Here is a 21,347-nt window from a genome sequence, read left to right as displayed (position 1 = left end):
AGAGCAGCGCTGTGAACAATGAGTAGTATTTTCCTTGAAATCCTCCAATGCAGCGATCAGGTGTGTTGCATGGAAGTGCATTACGCTAGTCAAGTACTCATGGGTTTCACCGAATTTTCAATGATGTTAGCCTGATGAATTGTTCAAAGTAACGCTACGTACCCATTTTCGGCTTTTCACACAATTTCGGTTTTCAGTGGGTCTGACTGAAGCCAAGGGGTACCATTCTATACGTATACCACCGTTCAGTCAGATGGCGTACAGTGTTCCAGCCAAATTATACATTCTAGACCTTATTATTAGACTAGAAAAATATCACGTCCGTCTTCGATCAGTTCTCAAGTTTTGTGAAGTTCACTTCCGGCCTTATTTTAATTGTTATCAAGCCTTATATTACACTTACCCGCCAGCTAGCCCGCTGCTAATATCTGAGACTATACGGCGATGCAGCTCTCCACCCTGCTCTTCCTGTTGCTTCTGAGCGTCTATGCTTTCTGTTGGCCCTATGTCGAGTCACTGGCTGGGTACAATCTCAACGAGAACATATCAGCTGAAGCCCCAACCGAATATTGGGGAGCATGGCCAGACCATAAATACCATCCTTCACCGGAAAACTGGCGGTTCCCTGTCTATACAATATTTCTGGACCGAATCTCCAATGGTGACCCTACGAATGATGATATAAACGGTACCACTTTTGAGCATGTGGTGGGATCTAATCAGATGCGTCACGGTGGGGACCTCGAAGGTCTCATAGATACACTAGACTACATCCACGGAATGGGATTCAAAGTTGGTTTACACGCATTCGACATGATTCTATGGCTAACCAAGACAAGGCCATTTATTTCGCAGGCACGTATCTAATTAATCTACCTTGGGCCTACGATGGCTACTCCCCAGCTGATACCACTCTTCTCGACATGCATTACGGCACGTTAGAGGATTGGAGGCGAACTATCACAGAAATCCACAAGCGGGATATGTATGTACTGGTGGACAATACACTGTCGACGTAAGTAAATGCTGCAAAATTGAGATTCAAATCTTGCAGGTGCCTAGGAGCTCATCTTAATGAATAGGCTCAGCAACCTCATTGGATTCAAAGGCCACCTGAATGATTCCGCAGACTTCAAACCAACCGAATATAACGCCCAATGGGTCAGTCAGAGACAATATGCCGATTTCCAATTTAGGAACGAATGGAATGAAACATGCCACTATCCCAAATTCTGGTACGAGACGGGGTATCCTTTGACAACCGGTGGAATTGAAGATTTGAAAGGCTGCTACAATAGTGACTTTGATCAATACGGAGAGCTCGAGGCGTTTGGGAATTTTCCCGACTGGCAGCGTCAGCTCACAAAGTTTGCCTCAGTCCAGGATCGCCTACGTGAATGGCACAAGCCTGTCCGCGACGTTATCACACGGCATTCCTGCCTTCAAATCGCAAGCCTAGACATCGACGGATTCCGCCTGGATAAGGCAGTACAAGCAACTCTCGAACCTCTGAGTGAAATGACCGCTATATATCGTGAGTGCGCGAAGAAATTCGGCAAAAATAATTTCTTCCTTCCCGGAGAGATAACCTCTGGAGACACATTTGGCAGCCTCTACCTTGGTCGCGGTCGGCAGCCAAATATGCGCCCAGACTCCACGAGTGCTGGTGTTCGACTGACAAATACTTCGGATGGAGTTTTCATGAGAGAGAATGGTCTGCAAGCACTTGATGCCTCGGCATTTCACTATACAATCTATCGTTCAATGACACGCTTCCTGGGAATGGACGGTAATCTTGTTGCGGGATTTGACCTGCCTACCGATTTCATTGAAGCCTGGAATGCGATGCTTGTAACAAATGATTTTATCAATGCATTCACAGGGGAGCTTGATCCCCGGCATATGTATGGCGTCTCCAACCAAGATAATTTCCGTTGGCCATCAATCAAGAATGGCACGGAAAAGTATCTTCTAGGCCTCAACATTGTCACATTGGTGCTTCCGGGAATCCCTCTCATCTTATGGGGCGAAGAGCAGGCAATGTATGTGTTCGATGCCACTGCATCGAACTATCTGTACGGCCGGCAGCCCTTGTCATCTCAAACCGCATGGTGGACAAATGGATGTTTCAACTTGAATACAACAAAATTCTACGATTTTCCTATCGAAAAAGGACGCGTTGGCTGCAACGACATTACCGTCACATACGATCAACGAAATCCCGCCCATCCTGTTCGTAACATAATGAAGCGAATGTTTGAGATTCGGAACCATTACCCGGTTGCAAACGACGGTTTCTATCTTGAAACTATCTCACAACTCACAGAAGATATCTTCCTTCCTGGCTCGTCCACCACCCCCACTGTCACTGGCCTATGGTCAGTCTTGCGAAGTTACTTCCCCGGTGTCCAAACAGATACAATCTTGGGTAACCAAACTCTATGGCTCGTGTACCAAAATGGAAACTCGACGAAATCTTTTGGTGGCAGCTGCAAGAACAAAACTGGTGCTTTGTTGTCTCCATTTGATGCAGGGACCAAGTTGAAGAATCTCTTCTCTCCTTATGATGAGCTCACTCTGGAAGATGGTCCCGACAACAGTAACTATGGATGCGTCCGCCAAATGAAGTTGCTTCCATGGGAATACCGAGCTTACGTACAGAAGGAGAATTTCATAGAGCCTGGACCTAGCGTCACTGAGTTCTATCCCGGCCATGATGCTCGGTTGTTATCGTCAAAAGACGCGGCTGATACCATCCCCGTCCAGCTTGGATATTCCAAAGCAATGAATTGCGACAGCATTACTAATGCCATTCTCCTAAATTCCACGACGGAAAAAGGCATTGTCTCCTCTCTTGATACGTCCAGCGTGAAGTGCGCCAACGTAACTACAAGGACGACCGGGAACAATTTGATCGGAGAGATCCCGACCACTTGGATATGGACTGCAAACCTAAGCAACGTCTATCACGGAATCCATAAACTGACCGTCACGAACGTCTCCACATCTGGAATGTACACCAATTCGACCGATAGCTTTCTGCTCCGCGTTGGCGCTCAAGACAATCCTCTAGTGTCCCCGATGTCCAATTACTCTACCGGCCTAGTCCACAAATCTGACGGCAAATTTTACGTCCAGCACAAAGCCGCTGGAGCTGACGGCTTCCGATATTCATCTGATTTCGGGAGCACCTGGTCCGAATGGATGCTGTATTCGGGCGGCAACACGACTGTTACCACCCCCACTTTCGCCGGAACAGACAAACAGACTTGGACGGGAACGCACATCCGTGTCCAATATTTTTCAAGGCTCACTGGAAGCAGTGATTACATCCAAGAAGGAGATTACGACTGGGAAGGAAATGCAAGTCGAAGGTTCCCTCATTTGTGGTTCAACGGTCCGTTTAATCAGTATGGTTACGACGCGGGACTGGACAACAAACTGCAATTTGACTCCAAAACTTCGCGCTGGAATTTCGACTTCGTCCATGATTGGCCAGCTGTGGGACAAATAAACGTCTGGGGTGTAGGTCCCAAGGGTATTCCCGACAACACCGAGGTCTACGGTGACGTGGGAAACTCCTCCACAATCCTAGAGCTACCTCCATCTTACCTCGCGTCCAACGTGATCAACATGACCAACTCGCCTCCATTCCCATACCTTGGCTACAGAATCTCTCTCAATGATGGTAACCTGAGATACGAGCTCATTCCCATCGGATCTGGATGGTCGCAGCTCGCACTCTACATCCTTCTCTGGCTTACTCCGATTCTAATGGGCCTGGCTGGTGTTTTTATCTTTATTCAAACCTTCTATCAAGTGAAGCTCAACAAAGACGGAAATTTTGTCAAGGCCAAGAAACTGCCGGTTCTGCTTTGGCATACAGTCAAGGACAAGCTTTCTCGGAAGGTTGATGCGGTGAAACTGGTTTCAGAAAAGGTTGCACCAACAGATATTGCTGTGGCTGAAGCTAGCGGCCACCGACGCACATTTCTGATTGCTACCATGGAGTATGACATCCAGGACTGGGATATTAAAGTCAAGATTGGTGGCCTAGGTGTCATGGCTCAGCTTATGTCCTCAAACCTAAAACATCAAAATCTCATCTGGGTAGTGCCATGCGTCGGTGATATCGATTACCCTGTTGACACGCCTGGTGAGCCCTTTAGGGTGACGATTCTGGACAAGCGCTACTTGGTAAAAGTGCAATACCACACCGTCGAAAACATTACCTATGTCCTGCTCGATGCTCCGGTTTTCCGACAACAGACTAAAGCGGAGCCATATCCAGCCCGAATGGATGACCTTGAAAGCGCAATCTACTACTCAGCTTGGAATCAGTGCATTGCGGGGACAATGAAACGTGCCCCCGCTATTGATGTGTACCACATGAATGATTTCCATGGGTGCGTAGCACCTCTGTATCTGCTACCGACGCGAACTATCCCAGTTTGCCTGTCTTTACACAATGCAGAATTCCAAGGTCTTTGGCCACTGAGAACTCAGAAAGAGAAAAAGGAAGTATGTGCTGTTTTCAATCTTCCACTCGAAATAGCGACAAATTACTGCCAATTTGGAAACGTTTTCAATCTGCTCCACGCCGGCGCTAGCTATGTGGGATCCCATCAGCGCGGCTTCGGTATAGTGGGTGTATCTCAAAAGTATGGAAAGCGCTCTTGGGCCCGGTATCCAATATTCTGGAATCTCAACAGCATCGGCAGTCTTCCTAATCCAGATCCCTCGGACACTGCCGCCCTAGAGGAAGATCCAACCGTGCAAGTTCCGATTCAATCGGACTCCGACTTTATCCGTGATAAGCGTCAGGCACAGAACTGGGCTGGTCTGAACGAGCAGCCTAATGCCGACTTGCTAGTTTTTGTTGGACGATGGTCAAAGCAGAAAGGGATAGACCTGATTGCGGATGTAGTACCCGGGATTTTGTCAGCCAATCCTTTGGTACAAGTCATCTGTATTGGTCCCATGGTTGATCTTTATGGCAAATTGGCTGCTATCAAGATGGAGCGCATCATGGAACTATACCCAGGCCGTGTTTTCTCGAGGCCAGAGTTCACGATCCTCCCTCCCTATGTGTTTTCCGGTGCCGATTTTGCCTTGATCCCTTCTCGCGATGAGCCATTTGGTTTGGTTGCCGTTGAATTTGGTCGGAAGGGTGCTCTTGGGATCGGTTCCCTCATCGGAGGCCTTGGACTTATGCCTGGCTGGTGGTATACTGTGGAGTCAGATTCAACTCGCCATCTCTTGCAACAGCTGAAGGCTGCCATCGAGTCTGCCTTGGCATCATCCCCAGAGGTCCGGCAGGAGATGCGTGCAAATTCCGCCAAGCAAAGGTTCCCCGTCCTTGAGTGGGTGGAAAAGCTGGAAAAGTTGCAGCGAACAGCAATCCACATCCATCACGCCGAAAATAAAAACAAGATTTCTGTCTCAGTGCAAGAGTCTCAGACCAATTCCAATGTGGACAATCTTCAGTTCTCGACCACACCCCGCGCAGTATCCGACCAACCTATCGCAGGGGCTTTGGATACGCCACCAGAAGACTCACATCCTCCTCTGTTAGAGGTGCCAATAGCCAACCTCGAAATGGCGGATCATTCTGGCCGTGATAAGAATAACATTCTGGGTCGTATAATGTCATTCGGTCGACGATTTAGGCCTGAACAGGGCAAAAGCCATCTTGCCAAGAATTCTCTGCGAGAGAGTCAGATGTTTGAACATCCCGTCGATTCTCATATCGATGTGGATGGCACAACCGCGCCACCGGAAAGCTTTATCTCTTCCGAGGAAGCGATAGCGGCAGTGAATCAGGCTCTCAGCTCCCAGGATAGGGGCACATTCCCAGGCGATGACAGGGGTCAGTCTGGCGTTGGCTTCAGCTCATCAACCCCAAACTCGTCGTGCTTTGTCTCTGGCGACCCTTCTCCGGCGAGAACACCATCTGAACCTGCTGATGATCCTAATCATGGTAAAGTTGAGCCCAACATCCACGTTAAAAATATATCAGTTTTATCTCTACCCTCCATCTTTGAGGATCACGACCAACCCATCTTCAATTTGCAAAAGATCGACCCGACTTTTACTGACAGCATGGGCTACTTCACACGACACTTTGAAAAGTCGCTCACCAATCTCAACAAGAAGAACTCGATAACACATCATTGTATCGAAGCCTACCTGATGAAAAGTGAAAGAAAGTTCTTCAATATGTACACCGACGCGCAATTGAGGAAGCAGCCCAAAGAGGGTCAGGGCGCACCGAATGAAGTCGGCTTGAATAATGTTGCCAACGATAGATTGGATAACCAAGCCACTACTCTGTCAGACTCAAATAGGTCTCATGACATCGATCAATGGCTCTCACGTCTTGGCTACAAGAGGCCTATTGCTATTCAGAGATTTATGCGATGGCGTATCGGAAATTGGCCTGTTTATGCATTGTTCTTGGGTCTTGGGCAAATCATTGCAACAAACTCGGCGCAAATCACTCTTTTAGTAGGCCAAATCGGTGAAAATGCGGTCAAGCTCTATGTTATTGCTGCTGTCTACTGTGTCTCCTCCATTATTTGGTGGTTCCTATTTTACAGCTTCCCATCCGTGATAGTTCTCACTGTTCCGTGGTTCATATACGCCACGGCATTCGTCATCCTTGGTATCTCACCGTTCGGCCTCTCGATTGTTGGCCGTGCATGGGCGCAGAATATTGCCGCAGGCGTCTATGCTACTGCCTCATCTAGCGGCTCCTTGTTCTTTGCGCTAAACTTCGGCGATCAAGGCGCTGTCCCCGTGAAAGACTGGATGTTTCGCGCTAGCTTTATACAAGGTATTCAACAGCTTTATACAGTGGCCTTGTGGTTTTGGAGTTCTAGAGTCACCTCTGTGGAAGTTGGAGGCATTTCAAAAGCTGCCTTAAATACTTGGAAACTCACAGCTGTGGCGATTCCTATTGCCACAATTTGTTTCACTGTGGGTGTCCTCCTTGTACTCGGCTTACCAAAATACTACCGCCAAGCGCCGGGAAAGACCCCCTTCTTCGACACTTCGCTTTTCCGCCGACGCATCGTTCTCTGGTTCTTCTTCATGGTTATCATCCAAAACTGGTTCCTCTCCGCAGTGTTTGGTCGGAACTGGTCATTCCTTTGGTCCTCTCAACACACCAAATCGTGGCAGGTTCTCATCTTGGTGATCTTTTTCTTTATCTTTATTTGGACCCTTGCACTATACATCTTCCGTGTCTTGTCAAAAGAACATAGCTGGATCCTTCCTGTCTTCGGTCTGAGTCTCGGTGCACCACGCTGGGCGCAAACATGGTGGGGAGTATCTAACATCGGATACTATCTGCCATGGGCCGGGGGTCTGACTTCCGGGGCCCTTGTATCGCGATGTCTCTGGCTCTGGCTTGGCGTTCTTGCTGAGATTCAACAAGTCGGTCTTGGGATGATTCTCTTGCAGACATTAACAAGGGTTCACGTCTGCTTTGTCCTATTGGCTGCACAATCTCTTGGGTCCATCGCTACAATTTGTGCCCGTGCATTTGCACCTAACAGACTTGGTCCAGCGGGTGTCTCTCCCGATGTTGGATCATCGCTGCATAAAGTTGGGAATGCGTGGTTCTGGATTGCCCTTTTCTTCCAGATCCTAGCTAGGTTGGTCTTCATTTGCCTCTGTTTGCTTTAAGAATGTAACTAACTTTGATTGTAGCTTTGGTTTCCTTCTGTTTTACAGACGAGAGCAACTTCACAGGCCATAAAATTGTGATTTTAATGAGGCTTTTAACGAGGTATTGGTCCTGGCACAAAGTTTTCTACAGCATGCTACCAAACAATAAAGCAAATGGATCAATTTTAATCCGATGCAGCTTGAATCGCGTGGTAATAGCCATACATGCGCTTCTCTTCAGTCTAAGCAAGTGCTCGTATCCAGTACGGCTCCAGTGCAGGGCTTGAGGCTGGACCTCAAGGACTGGGAGCCCCGGCCCATTACTAAATTATCTAATGAGAGCCAGTGGGTATCCCATAAGTGGTTGGGTTCCGCCAATACCCCAAGGGATGTATTTGTATTGCCTAATTGATATTCAACGTCAGCATTCAAAGCCAGGACCATTCGAAACCATCGATATGTAAAACCGAAAACCCCTTAGACCGGGGCGTGAAGCTAGAATCGATAACACGGGTATCAGTCATAACTTGTAAGTCTATCCGTCATCACTACCAATAAACCAGTTACGTTCCTGCGGACCGTTCTATTGATTTTAGGAACACATGTCGTGGCCCTGGGAGTTCCCTTGCTCCCGGAAGTCATTGAATCGTTCCGGGAGCAAAGAAGCAGCTTCTAGGAGCCACATAGCTCCCAGGAAACCCAACGTAGCTTCTGAAGTCTGGAAACCCCAACTCGGGAAATCGGTTGACTTGTTTGATTCCTAGGGCGATTATTTGGCCTTCTAGGGGTGATTGAATAACGCAGACTTGTGCGCAGGTCTGGTAACGCTGTCTCGTGAGGGCATTCCACGGCTTCAGAAGGCAAAGTATGGACCTCTAGAACCCAATGTATGGTCCCAGGGGCGCTACAGCTCCCAGATCCATCCAATGTATTCCTAGAGCCAGTTTCGTATTCAGCCAGGAACGTAAAGTGAAGGTCCTAGGAGTAGATCTTATTTTCCTGGAAGTCAGAAATAGCCTAAGAAGCTAAGTCGTATTTCCTAGGAGGCAAATAGCTCCTAGAAATGGTTTCGAGGTTTCTAGGGTGTACAATTGGATACTAGAGTCAAGTTAATAAGCGAGTTTGTCAAAATCTCTCGCAGCCCGCGAGTTGTATTTTTCTGCCAACTGCCTCCTCCGCCTTTACGCACGGCTTCACGCTCCACTGAGACAAGAATCCATGGCTGATTCTTTGGTCACCGCCAATAGGTGCAGTATTAGACTTCGCCAAAGCCCACCTCTAGGCCCAGACTCCGGGCCTACAGCCCAACCCATAGCCCACCGTGGGCCCCCAATCGGCCCCCATCCCGGGAGGTGCGATCGGCGGAGCGGGTAAACAAATCATCCGACTTGCTGCTGCTGCCAAGCGGATGGTCCGTTGGCGGATCCAGGACCGATGGAAGAAGCAATGGGAGAGAGGGAGGACTGCTCAGCCTACGAAGCGCTTGGTAAAATGGCCGAAAAAGAAGGTCTTGCGTTTGTACGAATGCCTGTCGGAACCTCGCTCATCAATCATGATACAGATGCGCTCAATGCGCATTGCGCTGCGGCACTTCCTGTACAAAATCAATGTAGCGGAATCGGACAAATGCCCGTGTCGAGAAGGTCCCCAGACCCCCAAGCACGACATGCTTCAATGCCAGGCCTTTTGGGGTCTAAGAGAACAGCTTTCTGATTAGCTGTTTCAGGTAGGGGTCTCAAATCTCACTATGACGCTTTAGTGTCAGGCCCGCTGGAGATCCGCTACATCGCCAAATTCATGCACCAACCCGGTCTACTTGCGCAGCTTCAACACGCTGCCGAGGATCTTGGTCCCGAGGCCAAATTGTAGAGTCGTGAAGATGCTGGGCACTCACCACCGCTTGCTGACACCATCGAGGGTGGAGAGTACCTCAATGCGTTATTCGAATACACGCTGCCTGACTGGGTACGGAACAACGATAATCAGCAATTGAGGCTGAAGTGAGGATGTCGGAATACGGGAGTTGATCTTGCTGCAGCAGGAATTGGCTGGCATCTAGATCGAGAGGTGCTTACATGAGACATGAGAAGAGGACGGGCTTGGAGAGGTGGACGGTGCATCCACGCAATCATTTGTATTCATTGCTTCTTGGCATTGAATGTCTCATTTGTATTGGGATTTGCGTCTGGGTCTACGGGTTTGAATTACATGTAGGGCTGGTATACTCTCTCTCGCTTCGAGGACCAGCCCAATTTTCTGTACTGGAGCATGATCAGGCGTACGGGGCATGAGTTCTTGCTTCGACTGGAAAGAAGCGCCTATATAGCCATTCGACACTAGATATGCTCCAACAGGTTATTAGAACCTTGATTGATTGATTGATCAAATCGGTCTCGCTTAGTTTTTGTGAACCACAAGGTTGACAGTGTTTAAGAATGGCTCAGCGCCCAAGTCGTATCCTGAGGTTCAACCAAGTCCAGAGGTAGTCACATAGCTTCTATGGTACGTTCTCGAGCTCCAAAGCGTTCTTATAACTCTCACCGACACAGGGAATAAGCAGCAGTTTCTGAAAATCATCCAATTCACCCAATACTCGTCCGTTTTCCCAGGCCATTGAAAAGTCCCCGTATAGCACCACGTCAGATTCCGACTGACTGATCAGCCACGCGGCATTTGTGGTGATGTGCCAAAGTCCAGAGGTCGACGTGAATGGCAGCATGCTCAATTCTTTTACGTTCGCGCAGTACCCATTTCTTAGCGACGAATATAAGCTGTCAGTGAGCCCGGAAAGTATGACAGTCCTGCGAATACTTTCCACAAAGATCCATTCCTGCCAAGATGACACTTGGCTTATGTCTTCGGCTTGATCATGTAGCCGAGCAGTCCACGATCGCAGTGTAACCATATTGCGCTCCGCTATTGCCCGCTGACGTATATCACCGTCAAATAGCTGGATGATGTGGAAAAGTATCAAGGCTTGGACAGATGCGAGAAGTTCTTCTAGCGATGTTGTTTGATGAACTTGCTCCACCAGGCTCATAGATCTCGCTTCTAGTATCCTTAGAGTCATATCCTCAGTCTCTGCTGTCTTCGTGCAATAAGCTGTCGAGACTGTAAAGGCATCTTGAATGGCGTTTGGTAGATAAGTATCGTATAAACGTTGATGAATGAAGGGTGTTTTTCTGGACCGTGCAAAACTCTGCGGGAAGGATTTGAGGCTTTGCAAACACTGTTTTATTGACCATTTATCTGGACAGACTGTGTCTGGAAAAAAGATGGCGGGGAACAGCGACGGAGAAGTGACCAACGAAGGACTTCCAGTATGCCAAGGGGTCAAGGCGCTCGAATTATTGATGGAGTCGCTGTTTGGCGACCAAAACGACACAATGTCGTCCAAGCCGTGATATACCTCGGATTCTGTTGACTGCACACTGGAAAATTTCCTTCTCTGAGGCTTCTTTGCGGACAATCCATTGACGTAGGTGCATTTCAGCCCCCGACCGACACACCGGGAGCACTGCGGAGTTTGACGATCACAAAGCCGCTTCCCATCCGCACATGCGACGCATGACTTTTGTCGAGAACGGGGTTCGCCAGATGTAAGAGTCATTCTGCGGGCTCTTAGTGATGCGCAGGGGTACAAGAGAGGATGTCAAAGTTCATCTCACCAACGTCTCTGAAACTCCGCAAACTCCGCAGGTCCCGCCGAGAGAGCCGTAAGACATCCAATGATGTCGCCACTTTCGTCCCAATATAAACAAAAATGAAGGTGGTTGCTTTGAAATGATTAAGATAACGCCATATATTGTACAGCAAAAGTCCGCAATTCAAACTTATCGAGGTATCTTTATAAGCTTGATTTTGTCAAGCTCATGAGCTCCGCATGCAGACAATATATAAATGCTTTGCATCTTGCAAACACCTTCGTCACCCATCATCTCTTCTTCCCAACACTGCATTGATATAGCACAATGGCCGTTATTAAATTTATTTCCCCTAAGTTCAAGCCAGATCAGGCTTCAATGAACGAGCTCGAGCTCGACTGGCCTATCATAAGCCTAAAATTGACCAATCCAAATCCGGGACTGCTTAGTGCTTTTCGAGGATGGATTCTCACCGAGTATGGGCGCAATGTGAGGGAGGAGAATAGGGCATTGCTGCTCTTTGGTAAGTCCATGTGCTTGATAGTCAATCAATCAATCAATCAATCAATCAATCAATCAAAGTTCTATTAACCTGTTGGAGCCTATCTAGTATCGAATAGCTATGCAGGCGCTTCTTTCCAGTTGAAGCAAGAACTCGTGTCCCGTACGCCTGATCGTGCTCCAGTACAGAAAATTGGGCTGATTCTCGAAACGAAAGTGTCGGAACTTGCTGTCTTCCGTAACTTGCTCAGCCAATGAGGGCATTCAAATCTCTGTGATTTATTACTTGCTATTTCTTGCTATTTATGCTATGCTCATCCTTAGTAATCCGCTCATTCGGAGTTACTATAATTCCGGTTCTCAATCCGTATTCATGAATGCAGCACTGACACACCCCCTCAGCAAGCGCAGTGTCGCTGGCTTGCTGCCTCTGGGAATAGCTTCATGAATCAGCGAGTTCTCCAATTGGCCCGTCAACCTCTCCCTGGCGTCTTTTCAGCATCCACCAAGTGGCTGATGTCCACCAAGTGAAGCATTTTCACAAAACGCTCGTGCTGCTGTCTTGGCAGCAATTTTGTGAGGCCGTCGGCTACCATTCTGGCAGTAGGCACCCATCGGATCGAAATCCGGCCTTTCTGCACTTCCTGTCTCAGCCATAGGTGGTGAATGTCTACATGACGAAGCTTGGTGTCGAAGCTAGCATCCTGAGACGTGAGCAAGTTGATCGCTCTCTCATTGTCGCATTCAATGCTAATAACGTGAGAAGGATCGAAACCAACATGCCGCAATAGTCGTCTCCACCATTGAAGGTGCTTGCCAGCTTCTGAGAGCCCAAGAAGCTCTGCTTCCGTTGTTGATGTAGTCACCGTCCGTTGTTTGGTGGCCTTCCAGTCCACAGGTCCTCCATAAACCTGGCAGATATATCCTGCAGAGCTCTTCCGGTCTGCATGATCTCCATACGACGCGTCACTTGCCAATTGGACGGATTCGATGTCTTCCTGTTGAGACCCATACTCGATTGCGTGGTACCGCGTTGAATAGAGGTAGCTGATCAGTCTATCAGCCGCCTTTTGGTGTTGAGGTCCAGGATTCGTCAAGAATTGAGCAAGCTTCGCATTCGCTTTTGCGGCATCCGGTCGGGTTATCGTGGTGGCATACCCGGCCGAGCCAACCCTTTGCTGGTATAGATGCACTGATTAAGCATCTGCCTTGCCGTGATACGGCTCCAATTCATCAAGCGACAGCGGTGTCGAAACCGGTGGCCTATCCGTTAGGTGATACCGGGCCGCGATACTTGATATATAGCTGTCTTGGCATAGCCACAGCTTCTTTAGACGCCGGTCTCTGATAATGTGGATATTCAGAAACCATTCCGCGTCTCCATGATCTGTAAGCTCCCAATGAGCTTCGAGATCTCTTTCCAGTTGATCAGCAAGCTTCCTGACGTTTTGATGACTTGCTATCAATATATCATCGACATAGAAAAAGATGATGATCCCATTCCGATAAATACGCATGGGTCTTCTGGCACTTGACGGAGTCCTAATTTGGTGAGAACTCCGGCTGCTTCTTGCTGCCATAATCGAGGAGATATCCTCAACCCATAAAGCGCCTTTCGGAGCTTCCAGCACTTGCCAGGGGTTCCAAACCCTTCCGGCATTCTGGTATAGACGTCCTTGTCGAGCCTGCTATTCAAGAAAGCAGTGACAGCATCTCGCTGTCGAAGATCAAGATCAAACGCCGCAACAAGTGCGAATATCATCCTTGCTGTTCTTGCTGCTAGTGTAGCAGCCCGCTTTTCATCTGATGATATGGTCTCAAGATCACCTCGGACGCAAATTCTGGCTTTCAGTTTGATAAGGTATCCATCCTGATCAAATTTGTACGCGAAAACCCAGAGAAGTGGAAGTATTTGCTTCCCTCGATCCTTCGGACGATCGATGATATCGAATGTCGCTTTTCTAGTAAGCGATTCGATCTCTTTTCTCATAGCGGCGAGAAAGCCTTCCTGGAAGGGATGATTCATGACATCCTTCCAGTGCCTAGGAAGCTCAGGGAGATCATCTCTGTGACGTCGAGTTGGCTTCTCGGCGTACAGACCAGCAGCAAATGCATGCAGATACGCTGGCGGTTCCATCGTGACGTACGAATAAGCATCATCTCGCTTAGGCTGACGTCTTCGAGAACCAGATATGATGTTTGTTTCATCGACATCTCCATTGATATCCCTTGGTGCGAGTCCAGCAAGCAATTGCATTTCGGCTTCTTCATCCGAGTACACTTGCTGATCCTCTATAGCTTCCTGTACGACTTCTTGCGTATCATGAGCCTGGTCCCTTGCTAGATCTTGCGTGCCACGCGTTTCATCTAGCGTTTCCACCCCCTGACGAGACTCAGGATACTCACTTAGCGGAGTAGGTGGAAGCGGAACTTCCTGGGGAAATGCGCCTGGGATGATGTCTGTTTCATCCCGTCTTTCCCTTTCGGGTGTATTGTACACCCCCTGACCTCTGAATGTCTGGTCAGGCTTTTCCTGATTCCTGATTGGCTGAACGGTGTCTTTTGCAGAAAGACCGTCACTGTCCAATAGAGGAATTGCTGCTTCTTTATGAGACGGTTTTTCGGCCGAAAAACGGTCTCTTTGTCCAATGTCTAGAGTCTCATTTTGAACTTCATTGCTTTGGACATCAGCATTGCTAATAGCATTGACCCCTTGATCATCGTCATTGAATGGTCTTGCTTCTAGCTCTGACTCAGGCATTGATCTAGTCGAGATCGATGCTTCGAAGGCTCTCGTCGCCTCTGTTTGGTCCATTTCTTGCGGTTCTTTCAGTATTGGCAATGGCACTTGCTGGAAGTGCTGAAAGTCCGCTGTATATCGACGTGATTCATCGAAGATAGCATCCCGAACGAGCCGTATTTTGTTGGCTTGCGGAAACCATATTTTCCAAACGTTCGATGCTATATAGCCTACCAAGAAGCCAATCTCAGCACGAGGATTCATCTTGTCTGACTGAACCTGCTTCTCGATACGGCAATAAGCGAGACTGCCGTATAACCTAACGTTGGCCAAGTTGATTGGTGGCGCTTGCTCGCCGGCGAAGCTCTTCATGACTTCACCCCATGGGACTATCCAACGTTTCTGATCAGCCAGATACGTTGGGGTCCGATTCAGCAGCCAGACTGCTGCTATTGCTGCTTTAGGCCATAGGCCTTTGGGAGCTTGCCTTCGAGTATCAGCATTCTCATGCGAAGAATGATGACACCTCCTGCTCTTTCGGCATACCCATTCATCTCGGGGTGCCTTGGTGGACTATGATAGACCACAATTCCATCGGATGTCAAGCTCTGCTCAGCTGGACGTCCTGCAGCTTTCTCATTATCATAATTGAAAGCTTTGATCGGAAGTTTCCACCAGTTCTTGGCCAATTGGACGAAATGATTGATTGCAAGCTGACATTCGGGCTTGTAATCATGCGTCATGACCCAGTGGAACCTTATTCCTTCAATATAGAAGTGGGAGATCCAGTTATGCTTATTGTAAGCACGTGGAAGCTGTATCAGATCAAAATGAACCCTACCAAGTGGCCCGAAAACCCTTCCAATTGGTCTTCTTGATACTTGGCGATCTGATCTTCCTAGGTGGCAAGTCTCACAAATTGCGTGATCCTCTGTCCTAGCGTCAATTGTGACGCCCTCGACTAGCTTTGCCACTTGCTGTACAGTCTTGTACTGCGAATGACCTAGTCGGCGATGCCATACTTCAGCTGATGCGGCTGACTGTTTTGGCGATGATGATGATCGGACGGCATTTGCTGTCCGTATCGGTGCTCTCCCGGGTTGATCGAAGACCCATAAGCCGGCTGACTTCCCCAATTTCAGGCTGACAATTGGGATGGCATTGTGATATTCGATATAGCCTGCTTCCTCGGACCAATGCCCGCCTTTCTCCTTCAAGCGAGCGTACGACACTAGGTTTACATGGAAACCTGGTGCGTAATAGACGTTGCTTAAGGTAATCACCTTCTTCTTTCTTGTGATTGGATCGATGCCATGAAGCCTTGCTATCCCTTGCCCGATAACAGATGTCTTGCCGTCACCGGTTGATAGAGAGTGCTGGCAAGTGGAGAGGTCCACAAAGCGGCTTCTATCATTACAGAAATGTACGCTGGAACCGGAGTCTAAGATCCACCGGTCCTTGATGGATGACGCCGGTAGGTCTAGCAAGCTAGTGGAGAAAGCCATGTTTCCAGTGACTGTATTTGACAGCTTTGGCGATGCTTTCTCAATGGCTTTATTGACCCATTTCTTCCATGCTGGATCTGCAGCAAGCGCTTTCTCGGCCTGTCTCTGCCTCTCTTTTGATACCGTGAAACCGTCGGGTCTCATCGCGGCATTCAGAGTGTAGCAATTGGCGGGTTTGTGGAATTTGATTCCACACGGGCATGGTCTTGCCTCGAAAGGCGTGTCGTCCAATTTGCCTTTCGATTTCTTTTTCGCATCACTTGGCGCATCAGTTTTCGCTTCCTGATATCCTTGCTAGGTGGAGAAAGACCCCTTCAGTGCTGCCGCCGGTGGCAACGCTGTATTAGGTCCAATTTCACGATATGTCGATCGGAAGGACTCGATCAGACTTTGAGTCTCTATCGATGCTTTCTTCATCACGATCTCTTAGAATTTGGCTTGCCACTAGATTGGCAAGACCTCTTTCACGGCTTGTAGTAAGTCCTTATTTGCGCTAGCAGTTTCAATGACTTTGAGACTGACTGCTCGCTCATATAGCTCCACCCATGAGATTAGCCATTTTTCGATATCTCCGGTCGGTTTTTGGGCTGATACGGCCTTCCATTGCATGCGTACTTCTTCAGTATACGCTTCGGATCTAGCGAATCTCTTGCTGAGATATCCTAGACGGTCGTACGGTGTTTCGCACTTCAAAACTGCATTACGGAGTGATGTATCCAGAGAGTTGACGATAAGATCATCAATCTCATTTAGGCTTTTGCGCTGTCTATCCCAGCGGTTTGCCTTGGTTTTATAGACTTTGAGGCGGTCTCTCCACTTCCTCTGGTCTTCCCGTGACCCATTATCAGGGTATTCAGGTGCAATAGGTTCAATGAGAACCTCTGGACGATGCAATTCGTCAATATCCGGGTTGCAAAAGTCCCAGACTTCACGGCGCTTCGCGAATACCTTCACTCGCTGGTGCCAGGACTGCCATTGTGACGAGTCCTTTAGTTTCTCGCTCTTCATAGCGGAGAGATAGGTGCTCGGGTCCATTATGTTCACTTGTTGATCGCAGCAAGTGAGTTCCTTGGACCTTTTCGGATGGATGAGGGTATTCGGAGGATTCAGGGGTTCAGGGGTAATCGGACGGCGAGAAGAAAGCTCTGGCAAGTGAATTGTCACTTGTGAATAGCTTCAGGATGGTCTTGCTATCCAATTATAGGCGTACCGGGCTCATAACTGTTGAAACTTGCTGTCTTCCGTAACTTGCTCAGCCAATGAGGGCATTCAAATCTCTGTTATTTATTACTTGCTATTTCTTGCTATTTATGCTATGCTCATCATTAGTAATCCGCTCATTCGAAGTTACTATAATTCCGGTTCTCAATCCGTATTCATGAATGCAGCACTGACAGCGCGCCTTTGCCTTAATCGTTCTGACTAAGCAGTTCAGCTGCGACGTCGGGAATCGTTCCAGGGCAAGCTCTATCAACTTCATGGAAATGCCACAACTCGATGGCTCGTGGATTACGGAGTCAGCTCCCAATACTCTCCATGACCCAGGGTGCTTGCGAAGGTGCTCAGCCCCCGGGGCACTGTTGGCTACTATCACTGCATTGTCTCGTGGCACTTGGCACTCCTGCGTCAAAGACAGCCTCTCCAGGCAGTTGCAACACTTGCTACCATATCCCACAAAAAGATACCAGACGGTAGCGCTGGAAGCTATTCAATGTGGTATACTGATCCAGGAGGCCATAAAATCTCTGATTGGGTGGATATTTCAAGAAATCGCCTTCGCCAAGAAAGAGTTGCCTTTTGATTTGTTTCTTTCTATAAATCATAGATTGTGATTTAGCTCCGGCTAGACCGGAATTGCATCCAAGGGCCTTCGACCGCAGCGGTGATGAAGCCCTTCAACGAATACTGACAATCACTCCTTGTCCCCCCACAACAAGACCCAGGCGCTAATCTCATGTCATATCGGAAAAGCACCCGGGCAATAGTCACATTTAGCTCCATCCACGCGAGTCTCCAAGCGACACAAGACCGAGGTCCATAACTGAAAGGGCAAAATCCTTCCCTGTTGATACTTAGACTCTCTTCTGCATTTTTCATCTTCGAATCTTCTTTGATATTCTCCTTTGGGTTGCTGAACCATCTTTCCGGGTGAAACTCATCGGGGGCCGCAAAATATCGCGGGTTCCGTTGAAGCGTGTAGATGGATGTGCCCACTGTGATTCCGGCGGGAATGAAATCCTGGTCGATCTGGATCCCGCCTTCTTGAACTATCCGTGGAGGTGAATTGGGAACAGATGGTAGTAGACGTAGTGATTCGTTGATACACGCTTGGAGAAATTTGCACGAGTTAAGCTGCTGCCCTATATGGATCTCATCTTCTCTAGAGAAAGCCATGCGAATCTCTTCTGTCAATCGTGCGAGCGTGGCTGGATGGTGGCCCAGGAGAAACAATGTGGCACTCATTGCAGCAGAGGTAGTGTCGGAGCCTAATTTCACGTAAGTCAGCCTGGACTTGAACCTTTTGAGGGATACCTACCAGCAGTGAGTAACATAATAGACTCCAACCAAAGATCCTTTTGAGTAAAGCTTAACCCCGTCTTTGGATCTGTGGCATTCATCATCTTGTAAAATAGATCCTGTTTGATGTCGTTGCCAAGGCAGGCCCGCAGCTCTGAGCGCTTACGAATCCATGTTCCGGCATTCAAGATATCTTTGAGTTGGGATGCCATGAACAGTCGATCAATCTTGAGATTGAAGAACTTAGGCTGGATCATGCCCTGGGGAACAAGTTAGGAGAGCTCCCACCACGCGGAACGGGATACAAAACATACGATCGTAACTCTCTGGGCAAGCTTCTGTATGACTGATGGGAACCATCGTAGTTCTGGTGACTTCAACATATTGAAGTGCTCTCCAAAGCTCAAATCACTGATGATATCAAATGCTAACCAACTGCACATTGATGCCATTTCCTTCGGCCTGCCCCATTCTTTCTCGTCAGTGCCGACTGAAAGTAGCGGGATGAAATCATTGATTCTAGCCATGAAGCGGTCTTCGATAGCCCTTAGCCCTTGGTCGGAGAAGACCTGTGACATGATCCGACGCTTGAAACCATGAACGGTCTTGTCGGTTGCAGAGATAGTATTGGGAGTCCGTCGACTAGCACTCATAGCAGCATAAGTTTCCGTCTTGCGAACATTGGCCCGAGTGCTATATATCGCGCTCATCCCCGAGTGGGTATTAAAATCGAGGCTGTTTGGTCCATATCGCACGATATCTCCTATGTAGAGAGTCAGCATGAATGACTGAATACAAGAGGCGTCATCCGACCATATTTCTCATGCCATTTCCGATTTTGGATATGGAGATCCCCTCTCCAAGCATAGAAAGCAGTATACCAATTGGTTAAGGCTCCTAAGCGAGGGCCAGGGTACTTCGCCAACGGGTGGAAGAAAAAGCGGTAGATGATAATTGCAATTCCCTAAAAACCGTTTGGATCAATACAAGAGCTTTTTATTTTCGAGAAAGACATTGAAAAGCTTACCCATAAGAGCGAGGCAATAGCCATTGCTGGAATCAATTTAGACATTGTATTGCTAGAGGTCGTAGGGTTCGCATAAAAGATGATGGGTTAAGATTGGAGTATGCCATCACAGTAAGTCCCAATATTGGGAGGACGATTCATTACTTGGGCCAGCGAACCCTCCCAACTGGCGGTGTGACATGTCATAATAGGGGCTACCGGTACATTGTTTTGTGTCTACATATCATCGCGAAACCTTATCTGATACTGGAAAGCTAGAGAAGCCAATTATATATGATACTGGTATCAATTTGGCTCGTTCGTCGGGTTGGGATCGGGCTGAGACCGAAGATCTCAGCTGTCGTAAAGGTCCGAAGTCCACTAATGGTTGAAGAAAAGCCATTCAGCAAGGTCTGTGTTTGCGTCGTAGATCATTGTCTCACATTCTTAATGGTCAGTTCGATAGTCTTGGCATATCTGTGGATATGAATGCCCCAAACTAATGCTCTAAACTTTGGATAGGTACAGCCGATGTTACATATAGGGATAAGGTGGCTTTTTCCATGTAAGTATCATATGCTCAGATCCAGTCTAGATCGGATCTACGTACCGGTACAAAGTAAGGTTCCGCTGTCTCTACTAATCTAGGGCTTAATTAAGGTTAAGTCAAACTATCTTTGAGAGATATATAGAAATGCATAAATATGGGTCTAGTTTATCTGGAGAGACAAAGATCTACTATCCAGCTGTCAGGGTGGGTCGGGGAAGCCGGATCACTTGTCAGCCAAAATGTTACGTGTGTATATGACCCTTGTCATTGCAGCATAGATCCTTTTTCCTTGCATGTCATGATTTCACATGTCCTTACGGATTTAAGATTTCATGATTATACACTGACTTTCGTACATGGAGACCGGACAGCTGGAGAGCCATATGTCCTTGTATTTATCCCTTGATTTTCCTGCAATGCCTGTAATCCCGTTTAATATATGCTCCCAATGGTTCCTCCTCGGCGGTCGCGATCAAGCACCCCATTCATACGTGTCAAATTTCCAGAGCTGCCTACCACGGTTGGGATGGCTCAGATGCGTCAGGCAGATATGCTTCGGCATTAACGAGTGGAGGGATCTCTCGGGAAATCCTACAGGAAGAACACGAGGTGCATGAACTAGGAAGATAGATCGACATACACAAGTAAAGCTACCAGAAATGACTGTTTCAAGTACATCTTCAGTTCCCTCCCCATCGGCAAATGTCCTACTCAATATGGGGCGTCAACATAGCTCAGCCGGACTTGTTCATCCGTTAAGGTCAATGTAAAATCTAGTCAAGAGTACTATAGAGGACACGGTGGCAAAGTCGATCCGGATCTGTCATTATCGTTTAGTGTGGGGCGGATCTATGTAGATCTACGGAAGGTCCGTGAGCAGATGTCAGCTAAGCCAACCCATGGTCGGTGTACAGTACTGTACGTAGGTGATCTACACTGCTTATAAAATTCAAAAAAGGATCTGCACCTGTCGCGCTAGTCGAGCCGCGTACCTATCCGTATTGTAATGACCAGCTGCCATCATAACTTTAAATTCCTGGGCTTTCAATGACGTTAAACACGGTATCAAGCGCTCAAAATGTAAAACGCAGGCACTAGTGACGCTAATGCAGTTGATAAACCATGGCTGGTCAAATTTTGTATGTTTATTAGTGAGTTCTTCTCTTTCTGCCTATTTTTTCTCTCGAGGAGCCGCTCACATTCTTCACATAAA

At 48.0% G+C, this 21,347-nt stretch overlaps 2 protein-coding genes across 2 annotated transcripts; one reads left to right on the top strand and one right to left on the bottom strand.

Moving 5' to 3' along the window:
- Positions 1-444: 444 nt before the first annotated feature.
- N7508_000946 (uncharacterized protein) lies at positions 445-7,762 on the top strand (the record flags this gene model as incomplete). The annotated part of the gene is made up of 4 exons (XM_058459031.1): positions 445-792; positions 840-1,015; positions 1,083-7,658; positions 7,714-7,762. The coding sequence occupies 4 exons, from the start codon at positions 445-447 to the stop codon at positions 7,760-7,762; spliced, it is 7,149 nt and encodes a 2,382-aa protein (XP_058325253.1).
- A 4,527-nt stretch (positions 7,763-12,289) lies between these two features.
- Positions 12,290-19,650, bottom strand: N7508_000945 (uncharacterized protein; the record flags this gene model as incomplete). Its single annotated transcript, XM_058459030.1, has 9 exons — positions 12,290-12,989; positions 13,703-15,043; positions 15,103-16,355; positions 16,584-17,206; positions 18,134-18,547; positions 18,598-18,838; positions 18,893-19,341; positions 19,392-19,542; positions 19,606-19,650. 9 exons carry the CDS (start codon positions 19,648-19,650, stop codon positions 12,290-12,292), a joined length of 5,217 nt encoding a protein of 1,738 aa, XP_058325252.1.
- Positions 19,651-21,347: the final 1,697 nt, after the last annotated feature.

Source organism: Penicillium antarcticum (genome assembly GCF_028974205.1).
Source record: "Penicillium antarcticum strain IBT 31339 chromosome Unknown utg000001l_segment0_segment0, whole genome shotgun sequence".
In the NCBI taxonomy this organism is placed as follows: Eukaryota; Fungi; Ascomycota; class Eurotiomycetes; order Eurotiales; family Aspergillaceae; genus Penicillium; species Penicillium antarcticum.
The sequence above is the reverse complement of the archived record's forward strand: the minus strand, read 5'-3'. Positions and strand labels throughout refer to the sequence as shown.